General features: G+C 54.8%; 1 protein-coding gene across 3 annotated transcripts; it reads left to right on the forward strand.

Moving 5' to 3' along the window:
• The first annotated feature begins 3,978 nt into the window (after positions 1 to 3,978).
• On the forward strand, positions 3,979 to 14,413 carry LAD1 (ladinin 1). Of its 3 annotated transcripts, none has more exons than XM_005447248.3 (10): positions 3,980 to 4,191; positions 7,228 to 7,368; positions 7,985 to 8,486; positions 8,885 to 9,028; positions 9,724 to 9,773; positions 10,655 to 10,727; positions 11,073 to 11,204; positions 11,600 to 11,689; positions 12,852 to 12,929; positions 13,297 to 14,413. In XM_005447248.3, exons 1-10 carry the CDS (start codon positions 4,154 to 4,156, stop codon positions 13,300 to 13,302), a joined length of 1,254 nt encoding a protein of 417 aa, XP_005447305.3. In that variant the 5' UTR covers positions 3,980 to 4,153; the 3' UTR covers positions 13,303 to 14,413. The 3 variants fall into 3 exon arrangements, with proteins under 3 accessions (XP_027672568.2, XP_005447305.3, XP_027672567.2); XM_027816766.2 differs by having other exon boundaries at positions 8,888 to 9,028; XM_027816767.2 differs by lacking the exon at positions 8,885 to 9,028 and having other exon boundaries at positions 3,979 to 4,191.
• The last annotated feature ends 468 nt before the right edge of the window (positions 14,414 to 14,881 follow it).

Raw genomic sequence — 14,881 nt, forward strand, 5'->3', positions numbered from 1 at the left:
CCCTGCAGCCCCCGTGGCATCTGCGGTGCTGCCGGTGCAGGATCAAACCCTGCAGCTGCAGCTGTGCCGTATTGGCACGGTCATGGCTTAACCACCCACCACGCTGGGAGTTGTCACCGTGAGTCCTGTGTCCCCCTGCACCATAAACCAGGAAGAAATGGGTTTCTGCACCCACATTTTCACCTCCTGCAGCCTGGGGAGGAATGGGGCTGGGCTGGGGTACGGTGCTTGATGTGAGTGGGGTCATCTCATCTGTCTTCTCCATCCTCCCTTGCTGTGGCCTGAGCCCTTTTGCTGCTCACATCAGAGGGGACTTCTCATTAATTGCAACTAATTTCATGCACTCTGAGGGATGCAGTCTGCCATACATCTGCTGGCAATGAGTCACACATTCTCTCCATGACCTGAAAAGTTTCCGCTGAGCCCACTTTTGGGACACATCCATGGTTCTCCGTCGTTAGACCTGGGGCATCACAGGAGATGGCATCTAATGAGGAATCCAATCTGCAGAAGAGAATGGGAACCTGAAGGACACTATAGTATCTGTGGGGCACTGTGATGGCATTTCTGAATCAATATTTGTCTAAGATATTTTTTTTTAAAGTTAGACTACAAATGAAACAAAGGTGCAAGGCTGTTTGCACGATGGTTATTCCTTTCCTACAGAAAACAGAAAAGTTTGTGGTCGGGTTTTGCTCCGTTTCTGAGCGCTCGGCCCCCAGTTTCAGACACTTTCTGGCTTTCTCTGCACAGCAGCATTTCTGCACCATCAGCTCCCAGGGCATCGCACACACCTTCCTAAAAGCTGAAGTAGTTGTATCTGGGGAAGGGCAGCTCAGGACCACCCCAGCACTGGCAGAGCACCAGTGCAGGATTCTGGGAGGCCTCCATGTGTGGGGGGAGCGGGGCTTTTTAAAACATGTGCTGATTGCACCGCCACAGTGATGGGGGAGCAGTGGAACAAGGGTTCCAGAGCCCTTTTCCCAGCCATGGAGCCCCATGCCCCAGCCCCGTGGGGAAGCCTGGGTGGAGGATGCGGGTCCTCTGCCGGCTGTGTGGCAGGGATGAGCCTGGGGAGCCACGGGAGGAGCTGAGCTGTGGCTGATGCTGGGGGACCGGCACGGGGAAAGGGGTGGAGGGTGCACCACTGCGCCCCGGGCGAGGTGGGGGAATGCCCTAACTGGAGCACAGCTGTGGAAACTGGAAGCTCTCCACTGCCCTGCAGCCACAGAAACAGGCTCTGCTTCGGGACTAGACACAGGACACTGTTCCCAAGAGAAAAAAACCCTGCTGGTACTGGTCTAGCTCCTTAGTAGGTATAAATAGGTGTCTGCTGCTGATCTGCATCAGATGAAGATCTGCCCTTCCTGAGCTCCTCGGGCAGGCGCAGGTCTGCTGGCAGAGTTCTGCCACCCCTGGGCACAGCGGGTACCTGGAGAGAAATGCGGTTTTACACCAGAGCCTTGCCCTCACGCAGGGTCCTGTGGCACAACTCCCTCAGCCAAGAGCACACAGCGCTGCTTTCCCGGCTGCAGACCTGGGGTGGCAGGACGGGCAGCCCGGTGCACAGGGTGCCTCTGCACAAACATCAGACTGGTTCCCCTGAGCATCCATTCCCTGCACGGACTCATGACCCTGCCTAATTACATCGCCTTCAGCTTGGTGGGCATGCAGTTTGGTCTGGGCTTCAGTGATGACCTCAGGGTGGCCAAGGGAGGTCCATTCTCAGGAAGCAACTGGAATTCCCTGAAGGCATCAATGAGCTGCTGGATAAAGGCTTTTATCCTGGTAGATAAGAGTTCCCTTGGATTTCCAGAAACAAAGATCTTTAGGTCAGCCACGGCTAAGAGAAAGTCCAAGTAGAGGTAAATAATCAATTAGCAGATAGGAAATGGTAATGAGGTAGCAAACTGCTGATAGTTCTTGTGTATTCGGCATAGCAGAGATGAAGATCAGAAGGATTTTGCAGGACTTAGGGTTTGAGGATAAAATGGCAAGGGATGTTTGCAGGAGGATAAAGTGACCCACAGAGGGAAAAGTCCAACGTGACTTCATACAGGAGACAGGTGATGGGCTCTGGGCTGGCCATTGCCTGCCTCTAATTATGGTGACCATGAAAAAGCATGAAGAACATCAGGGAAAACATGAGCTAAATGCTCCATGGCAGCAAAAATCTCGGACCATGAGAGACAAATGCTTTGTGCTGCCAAACAGCTCAGCAAGACCTTGCCCAGATGAATGGAGGGAGCTTTTCCAGCAGTGGGGAATGGACCTGGGGAACTCCTCGCTGAAGGATGTTTTTTATACTAACAGTTTTCCTGGGTTTGAGGGAAATTTGGCAAATGCATGGAGGAGAAAGCCATTGAAGGGGCTAAATAAAGAGGAAACTCTGTTAGGCTCAAAAGGTCTCTGAGCTGAAAATAAAGACCTGGGCAGTGTGAGGTGTGAGTGTCTTCAAGGTTCGTTGTCTGCCTGGTCCCCAGCCGCTAAAAGCTTGTCTAGAATTTCTTCATCTTAAAAAAAGAGGAGTCATAAACTGTCAGGCTTTATATTCCTTTGCCGTGTAGATCCTAGCTGGGGGTGTTCTCTCACTATGTTCAGTCTAATCCTTTTTAAAATCCTGTTAAGTCCTATACTTCAGTGGTATCCTTTGGCAATGAGTTTTGCAAGTAAAGTGCTCCCTGTGCATTAATCAGAAAGGTTTATTGCTTTATAGTAGCTTGCTGATGCTGAACTGCTATATATAGTTTGTCAGCAATTAGCAGGACGCTTGCAAGGTTATTTAAGTAATTTTTTTCCCCTTATGCCACAACTCACTGAATTTTCTGTATGTATGAAAACACTTAAAAGACAACCTGTTACTGCAAGAAGAAAGAAAAACAGAGAAGGAACCCTGCTTGGAGCGGACAGCTCATTTGACAGGGCTATCTTTTATAAATGGGATTTTAATTAGGAACCTGTGATTAAAATAGTTCCTTTGGTTGCTCAGGCCCTCGGCACACCCCTGTGGGCTGGAGGAATGTGTGGCGAGCCCAGCCTTATAACCAGTCCCTCGGGCTGGCAGAGAGATGGATCTGGCTGGGATCAGAGACTGAACTTGTACTCATGGGTCCCAGGGGGGTTTTCCTGCAGCCATCGCGGTGACAGATGCCCGGCTGCCCCAGCACTGGGGTCCTGGCTGTGCTGTGCGCCTGGGCTGGCCCCAGGAAAAACCAGGCTTAGACCTGGCTCTGCTGCCTCTGGGTGCCCCTGTCAACCCGATGAGAGCCCCCCCCCCCCCCCCCCCCCCCCCCCCCCAACCTGCCCATTGAAGGAGAGTGCTGCCCTGTGTGAGCGTGGGGGGATGAGGTTTCAGGACCAGCCTGGGGCAGACGATGGGTTTGGAGGACTGGGTCCAGGCATGGGATGAGCCTGGGCACACAGTCCCCCTCCGGCACGGGGCTTTAGCACCCAAAAACTGGACCTCCCCTGTGCTTCAGCCACTTCCTCTGAGACTTCATGAGTGCTGCCAACTGCAGCGGAGCTCGTAATGACAGGGTGGCCGTGACAGCTCAATCCAAGATGCCCAGAAAAAGCTGAAAGGAGCAGGGCACCCTCCCATGCTCTTTGGAAAGGGCCGGACTGCACCCAGACGGAGGTGTTTTAATGACTGTTTTGGATCGCTGGGAGCCAGCCTCCTCCCACTCAGCCCAAGGTAATTCACCTCCTCCACTGGTGTTGGAGGAGTTGTTGACTGGTGGAGAGCGGCTGGTAAAACAGGTTCTCTGCAGGGAGTTGTCTCCGAAACCCTGGGAGACCTGGATGGATCGAGCCGGGAGCGCGGGTCTCTGCTCGAACCCTGGCACAGCAGGCAGCGGGGAGTGATTTGCTTTTGCGTGGCACTGCTAGGCAGGGTGGCTTTTGCACGGCGCCGCTAGTAGACAAATTACAGCCTTGCCTCTGTCAAGGTAGATAAGAAACCATGTGATGCAGCGTGGTGGTAAACGGGTTGCAGGCAGGGTAAAGGTGCACAGGGAAATAACCTTGCAGGGAGATCCTCCCTCCTCGGGGAGCACAGTCTCTGGGCAGTGCAGATCCCTGCGGGTCCAACAGCACCTTGGCCTTGATGCCTGCACAGCTTTCGGGGGCTCTCTGAGACTCACAGAAAGCAGAAATGTCTTTCAGCAGAAGGAACTGGTCTGATCTCTCCAGGTAGGTGCTGTGGTTTCGTGCTTAATCCTTTCCACGGGCAGGAGGGAGTGGTGAGGGTGGGCAGCTGGCATGGCGAGCCTCGGCCGAGTGGTGCTGTGGAAGAGGGGGCAGCTGCCGTGAGGGTGCTGCTTGCACCGGTGGTGCCAGCCCCGTCGAGAGCTCGGCGCTGCTGGAGCTTCTTGTGGGTGGGCAAGTTCAGAGGCATTTTTGTTTCTGCTGCCTGGGCACGCTGAGCGCTCCGTAGGAAAATGGCTCTGGAAATGCATCCGTGCCTCACACTGGATATATTTTTGGTCTGGTTTGCCTTTCTTTGGGGTACAGTCTGGCAGGGCTGTGCCTCCGGACCTGCTCTGGAGCCGGCTGTGGGGTTTTTGCCCGCGCTGTACCCATACAGCCCCTGGGTGCGTGTCCCGGCTCTGCCATGGGAGGTTGCAGCCTCTCCCCACCCAGCACTGAGCAAGTCCTGATTCATCAGCACTTGCCGAACGATGCCCGCAGCCCCGTGGCGCTGGCCGCTCTGCTTGGTTGTTCCTAAAGAGTGATTTTGGCTCCCATGGGAGCTGGGCTGATGAGGCAGATGGGCATCACGGGGTGAGTCAGGGGCTTGCATGAAGCCTGGGTGATGTGGGGATCGCTTCTGACCTCCGCAGATGCCAGGACAAGCATCGCCGACCTTGGCTGCGCAGGCGGGGCGATGGTGACTCAAACGCAGCCATGCTTTCCCACAAAATGGAGCAGAACCCCTGGTTTAAGCGTGTGATGTGATGGCTCTTAAACTTAATTACAAACCCTTGTACTTTGGGTAAGACACCCACTATGGCCAGCCCAGGAAAGGAGATCGAGACCCCGTTGCTCGGAGGCTGCCAGTTCACACCCTGCCTCCACCATGGGTGGGACAGATCCAGAGGACATCCCAGCCCCGTCCCACCCACCTCCTCTGAGCCACAGACCTGCCTGAACGCAAGCCCAGCGGGGTCCTGCACCCAGGTTATTTCACAACCCAGGAAGGCAATTTCTCCTCTCTCATTAGATGAGACACATTCACTGAAACAGCATAAATGTCAGATATCTCACCACTAATGATTAACAGGGCAGGAGAGGACAAGGCAGGGGGACACTCGCCAATCTTTTTTTTTATTCATCTCTTTGAGATTATAAAAGGTAAGATGGTGAAAAATAAATCCCTCTTTTGAAAAGAAGAGGGAAAGATTGGCAAAGCAAATCCATAGCCTAATGGGTGGATTACTTAATTACAAATAACGAGAAGCTGCATGTTGATAATGCCAGGTTACGTGCTGCCTCTGAAGGAGCCAAGCAAATGCAAGGCAGGAGAATCCCATGCTCTTTTTGAAGGACTCTGTGCAGGCAACACCGAAGAACTAACCAGCTCTCACGTGGATTTAAACTGGCATTAGTGCTCCACGCTGTCACTGCTTGAGGGACAAGAGCACTCAGAGAGGCACCTGCTTGCGTACGACCCCATGCACGTGCTGACCTTGCCGCGTGGGAATGCTGAGATCACACCGTGCCGTGCAAACCAAGCCGGGCTGCCTTTGCGGGGCGGCTAAGCTGTGCACAAATATTTGCAGGGTTGTGCCCGTGGAGGGGAGCAGTAGGGAGCAGAGTGAGAGCTGGCTGGGGATGCTCACGGAGCAGGTCCCAGCCTTCTCTATCCCTGTCTGTCCTGGTGCCAGGCACAGCATCAGGGACCACCTGGAGCCCCCCAGCAGTGGGTCTGATTGCTGTTGGGGTGTGAAGGCTGTTTGGGGGTGCAAGGGGCAATGAGGATGGAGGCAGCGGGAGGCAAGGGCAGCACACCCCCTGGCATTGCCCGGTGCCCAAACGGGCGCTGAGCTCTCAGCCAGGACCCGTCCTCCCTTTGCTCTCCGTTCTGCTCGGCTGCCCCTTCCGTGCTCCCCTGCCTCCCTTGACCAGGAAGAACAGAAGCTGCAAATAGTTGCGGGGGGTAATGTGGTTTAATTTATGACCCAGTTTTCATTACACAGTAACTTGTAATCCATGCTGCGAGTCACCATGTCCGCAACGACGTTAGTGATACCACAGGCCCGGACCTGCTCTGACTTTCATGTTCTTAAAAGTCAAATCCAAAGTAAACCCTGGGTCTGGATGAAACTGGAGTGCCAGCTGCGGAGCTGGGATGCTGCAATGGGATGGATCCTGTGCAGGGAGGGCTCTGCCCCGTTGGGCTGTTGGGGGTGCTGGGAGCCCCGCAAGTGTTTGCAGCTGATCGAGGATGACTGCTGTAGGTAAACGAACATGGTTGGGAAAAGCTCTGTCCAGTCAATAAAAACATTTTCCAACACAGCTCATGCAGCAGCAGAGAGGGTAGACAGGTTTTGCACAGAGAAAGGGAGGGAAAGCTGGTGTTTTCCAAGAAGCTTTTTATTCAGGGTGGCATTTTCTAAAAGAAAAATTATACACTTGCCTTGTGCAAAATAAAATCTTTGAAGATGACTCTTTGCAGTTGATTACAAGATTTTGGTAAAATCTGTGATTATAAACAATTCCCAGTCCCAGCCACATGCAGGGAGGAAGAGGAGCTCCTGCCATCCCTGTTTCCAGGTGGAGCTTGTCAGCAGTTGCCTTCAGCCTCTGATACTTCTGCCACTAGTGGTTACCCTTCCAGTTTATGTGGTTGAGATCTATGTGGTGGCTCTAGGGTCCTGGTCTTGCTGAGTTACAGGTTAAATATCCTTGCCCTGGAAGGTTTACTTAATGTAGGGATTTCTTTTAAATGAGTGCTCCCTCCAACAGAAGAAATTAGGAGTTGTAACTCGGGTGCTCACATTGGGAAATGCCTGCACCAGCTGGGTGGAGCAAGAGCACTTTGTGTCACCTGGCTCACGTTGGCACCCCTCTCCTCCAGCCCCATGCAGCAGCTGGGGAAGACGAGCTCCATCACCCCATTCGCCCTTCCCTGAGGGTGCTTCAGCCTCTTTCTTGGCTGGGCTCAGGGCTATGAGCTCCTCATGCAGGACACAGCTTTGCCACATCCTTGTGTTTCATCCCAAACAGCCTGGCCAGGCAGAGGACCCTTGAGGATGAAGAAGAGCAGCAAAGAGAGCGCCGGCGAAGGCACCGGAGCCTGCTGTCCTCCACGTCGACAGATGAAGAACCTTCTAGCCCTAGGAAAGACACTAGTCCAGCTTCCAGCAGGTGTGTGTGGGTCCTGCTACTTTCAGTCTCACTCATGATGCCGATGGCTCGAGCTTGCTGCCTTGTTTCTCTCAACCCCGAGCCGAAGCCGCTGCAGTTGGTGGGGGTCTCTTCTGGGTGAGAGGGGCTGAGCTGTGGGCAGAGCAGGGGTCCCAGGTGCCTTTGGGCAGCAGAGTGGGCTTCACAGGAGGAGTGCAAGAAGAGGGGTATCTCTCTGGTGGGCTCAGTCATGCACTTCAACGTGTGTCCCATGGCACATGGTGTGCCATGTGAGGGTTTGTGCCAAGGGGGGCTTGGGTGGATGCTGGCCCTGCCCTAGTGGGACCGCTGAGCAGGTAAGATCAGGCACCCAGCCGTGCAGAGCCTCAGGGAGCCCAGCTGGGGTGGTGGGGCCAGGGTGGCCACAAGTGCTGGTCTGCAGGGATGACTCCAGGATGTTGGTGAGATTTTTACACACACCTCCAACCCCCTTAGGCTTTCACCTGGGTTAACTGCACCTGCAGCATAAAAGCCAGCCCACTGACCTGGGTTTTGCCTGGTTGGGGTGCTGAGGTTTGCCTCCTCAACAAACCAGCTGGGTGCTGAGGTTTGTCCCCTATTTTGTCTCTGTCTGTAGACCTCCATCCCTGGTGAAGCCAGTGCCTCCAGAGGACAGGGAAGAGCGAAAGCTCTCGGAGGTGCTGAAGACACAAGAAGGGAGACGGACAAGGTCCACGATGGCTGTTTCTGAAAAGCTGAGGCAGGAGAAGGAGCAGCAGGAGCCAGGGGTGGGAGCAAGCCGCGTGGAGGCAAGGATGCAGCTGCGTGCAGGGCAGCAGAGCATCCAGGCTGGAGAGCAGGATCAGGATGTGGCCAAGGGCAGAGGGGACCCACCGAGAGAACAGCACCCAGAGCCGGCCTCGGAGAGGAAGGTGGTGCTCAGGGGACGGCTCCAAGACAAAGAGAGACAAGGTGTGGAGACTCCTCGGGGGGAGCCAAGGAAAGAGGTGGGGGAGCCACAGCAGCAGCCAGAGCTGGGGGGCTGCCGGCTCCGTGAAGTGAAGATCCTGACCAGACAGGGAAGCCGCAGCATGGAGGAGAAGGCAGCCTTGGTGGTGACCTCATCTCTGGACCAGCAGGTGAGCAGGGATGGACAAGGCACCAGCCCTTGGGGTGTGAGGTCCTAGGTACTGAGAGGACAACAGAGAGATGGGGAACTCAAAAGTACCAGGAGGGAAATGAGACCTGTGGGCTTTGGGGGATGGTTTTACTGAGAGCTGCAAACCATGAGGTGGTGAACAGGGTCCCACCACCTCCTTTCCATCCCTTGGATGTACTATTCTGATCACCTTCTCTGGCAAGCCCCTACTGATTGCCATCACAATTTCACTGAAGAGGTGTCTGGGTCTTTGCATATCCAAGGGAGACAGCCAAGGTCTGGACTCCTGCCTCCAAACTGGTTCCCACCCTGGCTGCTCTGCTCCCTGCACTTCAGCCTTCTCTGCAGGGATGCATCAGATATCTGCTTTTTCCTCAGCAGCCATCCAGGAATCCCTCAAAGGAGGTAATACAGCCATCTCCCACCCGAGATGAACCTGCAGAAAAGTCAGATACTTCTCCAGCTCTTGTCACCTACAGCAGCTCCATCAGACGAACCAGCCCAAGAACTGTCTCCTTTCGAGTAAGAGCTAAAGCAAAGGGGGAAGAAAGACCCCCTTTTAGGTGGTGGAGGGTGGGGGAAGGAAGGGTTGCTTTGGTCTCCAGTTTATGTTGGCAGAGCCTGTTCCTGAAAGTGCATTCAAAATCTACCCTTGATCTTGGGGGGCATTGCAGCTCTGCTTCTGTCTTTCCTCCACTTTCCTTCTCCTTGTCTGACCGAAGGCCGGTGATGATGAACATGCCCATGTTCATGTGCTTTGTGCTGGCATGGAAACTTTTGGAGAGTGTTGAGAAAACAGGGAGCTCATTGTCCTCAGATTTTCCAGAGTCACCAGAATGACCATCCGCCCTCTGGCATTTCCAGTCTTCTTTGAGAACACAGGACAACAATAAAATCCATCCTTCTTCTTGTCCCTTGTTACATCCCTGAGAATGCCTTGAATTCTAGCCTTCCAAAAAAGATATCTGGAATGAAGTGCTGTGAATCAGGGCTAACTGGCTGGGCTTCGTTGGCTTTCAAGGTGCTTTATTTGGAATAAAATTGTTAACACTGCAAAGTGTCTTTAGTCTTCAGAGCTTTGAGATATGAAATAAGCTCTGGTGTGGGTGAAAACAGAGCTTGCTTGAAAATGGGAGATGGGTCTGAGACCATTTCTGCTGTGTTTACCTTTGATAACCAAAGATGTCTCCAGTATCTTCTCTCCTTGTGTCTTCCAGGTGATTTCAAGAAAACAGAAAGAAGAAAGCCAAAGCCCTCTCACAAGGAGGTCAGCACCTCTCTTCATGTTACTTTGGTCTTGCTGGGCAGGAACTGTCCTCCTTTGTCTTCCAAGGGAGGAGAAGGAGGAGAAGGTGATGGGACCTGGTACCAGCTAGTGAGTGCCCTGGTACAGGTCTGCTGAACATTGGTCCCCGGGGTGCCTGGCTAACTGGGCAGCGAGGCTTAGCAGAGGACAGGACAATGTCCAACATACAGCTTGCATCTGCACAGATCCCCCCAGCCAGCCCTTGCTTGGCTGATGTAGTTTCTCATCAGTGCCTGTGTCTGCACAGGAGTGGTTAAGTGTTGAGCAGTGCAGCACCATTACAGCGTCCCACCCTTGGAGATATCAAAACCCACTTACAGGTCCATGAGCAACCTGGTCTGGCTTTGGTGGCCGGATCAAGTGATCTTCCACATCTTCATCACAAGGTTTGGACAGGTTGCTTAAAAGCTCTTGAGGAGCCAAGGGCTCAGGTCTGAACGCTGGGAGTTGATGGGATGCCCTCTCCCACCTCTGAGTGCAGGGCTTTACGGGCACCTGGGCTCACGCCTCTGCGTACTCTAGGCAAACTCATGCTGATATTGGTGAAGATGCGCTTCAGTGACGCATCTCACACAGAAGAGGCAGCAGTGAGGACAGGGTAAACTGGGGAGCTCAGAGCTGTTTGTCAATATACAGTGTGGCCTTAGTAAGATGGTGAGACCCAGAGCTCTCGATCACCAGCAGGGAATGAGCTGCCCTGGTTCACTTGGCAGCCAGATGGAGCAGGAGTGCCTGGGTGGGACGGGCTGTTCTTCTACTGAGCAGAGTCCCCCAGGACATGGACTGAGTCCTGGGAGACCCTGAGTTGGCTGCCTTCAACTTTTTCTCCTCTTCCTCACCAGCACGAGTCTGAGGATCCCAGGTAGCAGCACCACCATTGGGGAGAAGCTGGAAAAGTACACCTCAGCCGTCCAGGTACCAGGCTGGCATGGGGGGTGGTGGTGGGGTGCTGGACCTGAATGGGGAGAGAACTGAGCTGCACCGAACAACCAGTGCTAATGGGGTTGATGTAGGTGACCCCAGGAAGAAAGAGGGATCCACCGCAGGGTTTGAGGAGCAGGGAGGGGATATCCATTGGACAGGGCCATGGGGATGCTGATCAGTCCAGCTTGGGGCAGCAGCGGAGCAAGCCCGTGAGCTGGTGATGGGCAGGGAGGGAGCAGACCCTACTGGGCTTGGGGCGTGAGCCAAAAGCAGGACTTTGCTTTTTACTGCTTGGGGTGCAACACTACCTCTGCTGATGCCCCTCTCTCCTCCCAGCGCTCAGAGGTGGTGAAATCATCCCTGAATATTCAGAAGAGCCGCTTGCTGTCCTCGGAGGGGGTGGCCAGCAAACGCAACTTCTTCGAGGCAAGCGTTCCCAGCAAGGCTGAGCCACTTGCTGTCAGGAAGGTAAGGGCAGGAGCTGGCCCGAGCGAGGACCTTCCAGTGGGGTCTTGTACTGGGGCAGGCGCCAACCTTTTGGACAGATCTTCCTGGCTCTGGATACCAGCACACAGTGCAGCAGGCTGCTGCCTGGATGCAGTTTGGTGGGGGTTTGGTGCTTGTTGAGCAGTACCAGCCAGGGCTGGGCTCGGGCACCAGCTGCCACCGAAACTGTGCTCTGGCAGTGTGTGGGTTTGTGCCGATGTGCTGTTATTTGAGGAGCTGGGATGGAGCCAAGGTGTAGGCTGGTCTCTGCCTGTTAGTTTTGCTCAGTCTCCCTGTGCCCTGTGGACGGTCCTGGGTTATGTTTGTGCAGTGGGACAACTGGTGCTGTAACCCTGGTGTCCCCCTCTGTGCCACAGGACAACCTGAAGATCACAGGTTCGGTGACGTCCCGCATTAATCTGTGGATCAGCCGAGCTCAGGAGCCTGCCAAGGAGGAAAAGAGCAAGGTACCAGCTTGTGTTGACACCTCAGGCTAGAGCCCTGAGACCAGGCAGCCTGGTGGGACATGTCCCTGCACCTGGGGCGGTGGGGCTTAAGGGGCTGATGAACCCTCAGCTGAACCCATTAAAGCATTGGAGAGGAATTTAACAAGGGCTGGAGGTTTGGGTGCTGCAGGACCACCACAGTGAGATGTCAGGGCTCTACTTGTCACTGCGTCCTGATCATGAGCCCAAAATGCCCAAGGCAGCTGCTCCCAGCCCTTGGTGGGGTGAGGAGGGAGCAAGCACCGTGTCCCAGGGGACATGCAGGGGGACCTGACCCTAACACCAGTGAGAGAGATCACCCCAGCACCATCCCATCTCTGCCAGTGTCTGGAGGACTAGCTCTGACCTGGAGGCCACTGGGAGATGAGACACATGCTCACTCCTTCAGCCCTGTTCTGTGGAGCTGGGAGACCCGTGTGTACCGAGAGGTCCTGCTGCATGTGGGGTCTGCAGTGAGCTGCAGCCCTCTGTGCATCTCAGCCCCCCAAAGCAGGGTGTCTTGTTGCTGTGGGGCAAAGTGCCCAGCTAAGGCGACTCAGAGGTCATCACTTTGCCGCTGCGGCTGCTCCAGGGATATGGATGTGAGGGAGACAGACAGGACACCCATTGGTCTCGGGGTAGTTAACTGTACCTGGAAAGGAGAGGTTCAGCAAGCCCTGGGAGGTGACACTGTTTGCAGCAATAAGGTGCTTTGCCATTGCTCCCAGCAGCTGCCTGGGTACGGGACCAGGAGGGGCAGCTCCAGCCCAGCCCTGCAGCCTGGGCAGGCAAGCCCGGGCACCCGTGGCGCTGAGCAGCAGGGATTAACGCTGCCCAAACGTGTCTGTACCAGGAGGCTGTGCTGGCTCCCTGTCTGCCAGGAAAAGGTTTGCTCCTGGGGTCACCCTGGGGTAAAGCTTGCAGCTCCTTTATCGGTTTTCCCTATAGTAACGCCTGCTGCCCTCCACCTCTGTGGGCTGGAGCTGCGCTTGGTTCGGAGGGTGTACCAAGTGCAGGAACTCAAAGCCGGCTGGTTTTACCTGGATCATGTATGCTTCAAGGTTGGGTTAAAGTCAGACCAAGGCAACACTGCACATGATCCATGAGGAAAACTTTATGCCACTTATGACTCTTCTCTTTGCAGGACATCAGGAAAGTCAACAGCCTGTCAAACCGTGATGTCTGGGTAAAGCAGCCTGGAGACGCCCCTGAAGACACCAAGGTAGACATGGAGCTGCTCTGAAAGTGGGTGCATGCTCTGAGCTAGGGGTGGAGGTGGGACCTGCTGCTGGTGCATCACCCACAGGGCAGGTGTGAGAGAACCCAGCTCTGGTGGGGACAGGGGTCGCGTGGGACACCCAAGACCCTGTGACTTGGGGCATTGACAGGAGGGGGCAACTGCAGGCAGTGGTGGGGGTGAGAAGGAGTCTGGTCTGGTCAAAGAAGGGAAGTGGCATGCGGTGGGATTTAGGGGATGCCTGCCTGCCCCATCCCCTGTTCGGGACAAGTACAGTCCTGGTTACAGTAGCTGTCTTTGGGGCATTTGCAGCCTCAGGCTCGGCCTCACGGTTTCTCACCTTCTTTTCCAGTTGTAATAATATCACCAGGTGACCTGGGAAAAAGTGTTTTGTTCTGAAGGTCAAAGCCCAGCCCTACCCAACCATCCAGCAGCCCACTGCCACGAGAGTTCCCCAGCCACGTGTGGGTGCACCTCAGGTTGCCAGGGTCCTCCGCTTGTGGGATGCGAAGGAAGAAGGCTGGAAGATTATCCCTGCACCCCCAGCCCTCGCTCGCTGCCTGTCCAGGAGTGTCCAGACCTGGAGGCTCATTGCGGATGCTGAAGGCAGACTCTTGCCTTGTTTTCCCACAAAGTTTTTATGTTTTGCTTTTAATCTCTGCCTGTGTCCCAAAACTGTGCTTGTAAAGAAGATCATCCCATGTGTCTCCCTTGCAGCTGGATGATGTCACTGGGGCAAGAAGCTGCCTGGCCAAGGGAGTTTCAGCTGCATATCTGCGGACCGTGTCCATCCCTGCTGCCTGGCTCGTGTTGGGTGAGGTAGATGTCACCCCTCCCCCAGGCTGTCACTGCTGGAGGGACCTAACCAAAGGCAAATGGTGTTTGCGCAGTCACACGTGCGCCGGTGTAACTTGGAGATGCCTCGTGGGAGAAGGGTGGACCTGATGGCCCTGGTGCTTCCCTCCAGCACGAAGCTGAGGCAGAGCCAGAGACTTGGCCTTCTCTACCCTGCCCTTACCGTCCCGTGCAAGCAGTGGCCCCTTTCGCTTAGGGAAGGGTGGGCTGACCACAGCCCTATTTTTGAGGTTGCATGGAGCTGAGTGCCCTGGGCTGGGCCCCTTCTGCAATGCCCTTTTTCCTGGAGCCATTTGCCTGTGCCTGAGCAGACCCCTGGTCCCACTGCCCGGGTTGCTCAGCACACCCAGCAGGGATGCACGGTGCTCTCTTGAGGCCGGCTTTAGGGTGCCATGGGCAGCCCATAAAATGATGCTCAAATCCTTGTGCCAGGGCCATTCAACGGGCTAGGGCTGTGCCTTGAGCAAATGTTGTGGTGTCCAAACTCGGTGTGGGACTCTATTGCTGCCTCTGGATCTGATCTTGCTTGTCGGGCTTTGGAAAGGACTTGGTTTTCTCTGTGGCTTTTTTTTTTTCTCTTTTCTAATAAAAGTTGCTCTTTCTAAGACATCCCACTCACCTGCTCCTGGGCTGGGACTGGGAATGGTCTGCTTCCCTTCTTCTGACAAGGGGAAAAAAGGCAAAATTCCTAGACAAACGTGTCCTGAGGACACATTAAAAAACCAAAAAGGACAGCTAAAAGCAGCTTGAGACTCCTCCCTTCTCATTACAGCATCTTGGGCTCGGCGCAGTAGCTGAGTGAGCCTGGGCTGGGGTCTGCGATGGAGGGTCAGGTCCTCTGCTCCTGGCAGTGCTGCCATATCAGCGTCCCCAGACCTAGAAAGTGACAGCTGGCTGGCTTGTGTCAGCCCCTCGGGCACTTGTGTATCTCAGTCCGGAGGGTTTAAAATAGCAAATCTCTGAGGCCACACAATAGCTTGGGCTTATATGGGCTCCTGGGGGGGAAGGGGGAGCGGTGGAGGGGGCCGGGGCTGTGGCTGCCGAAATAGCAGCTCACAAGTGTTGCATTCCTCGCTGGGCGC

The sequence above is a fragment of the Falco cherrug genome, chromosome 16 (assembly GCF_023634085.1).
Source record: "Falco cherrug isolate bFalChe1 chromosome 16, bFalChe1.pri, whole genome shotgun sequence".
Classification (NCBI taxonomy): Eukaryota; Metazoa; Chordata; class Aves; order Falconiformes; family Falconidae; genus Falco; species Falco cherrug.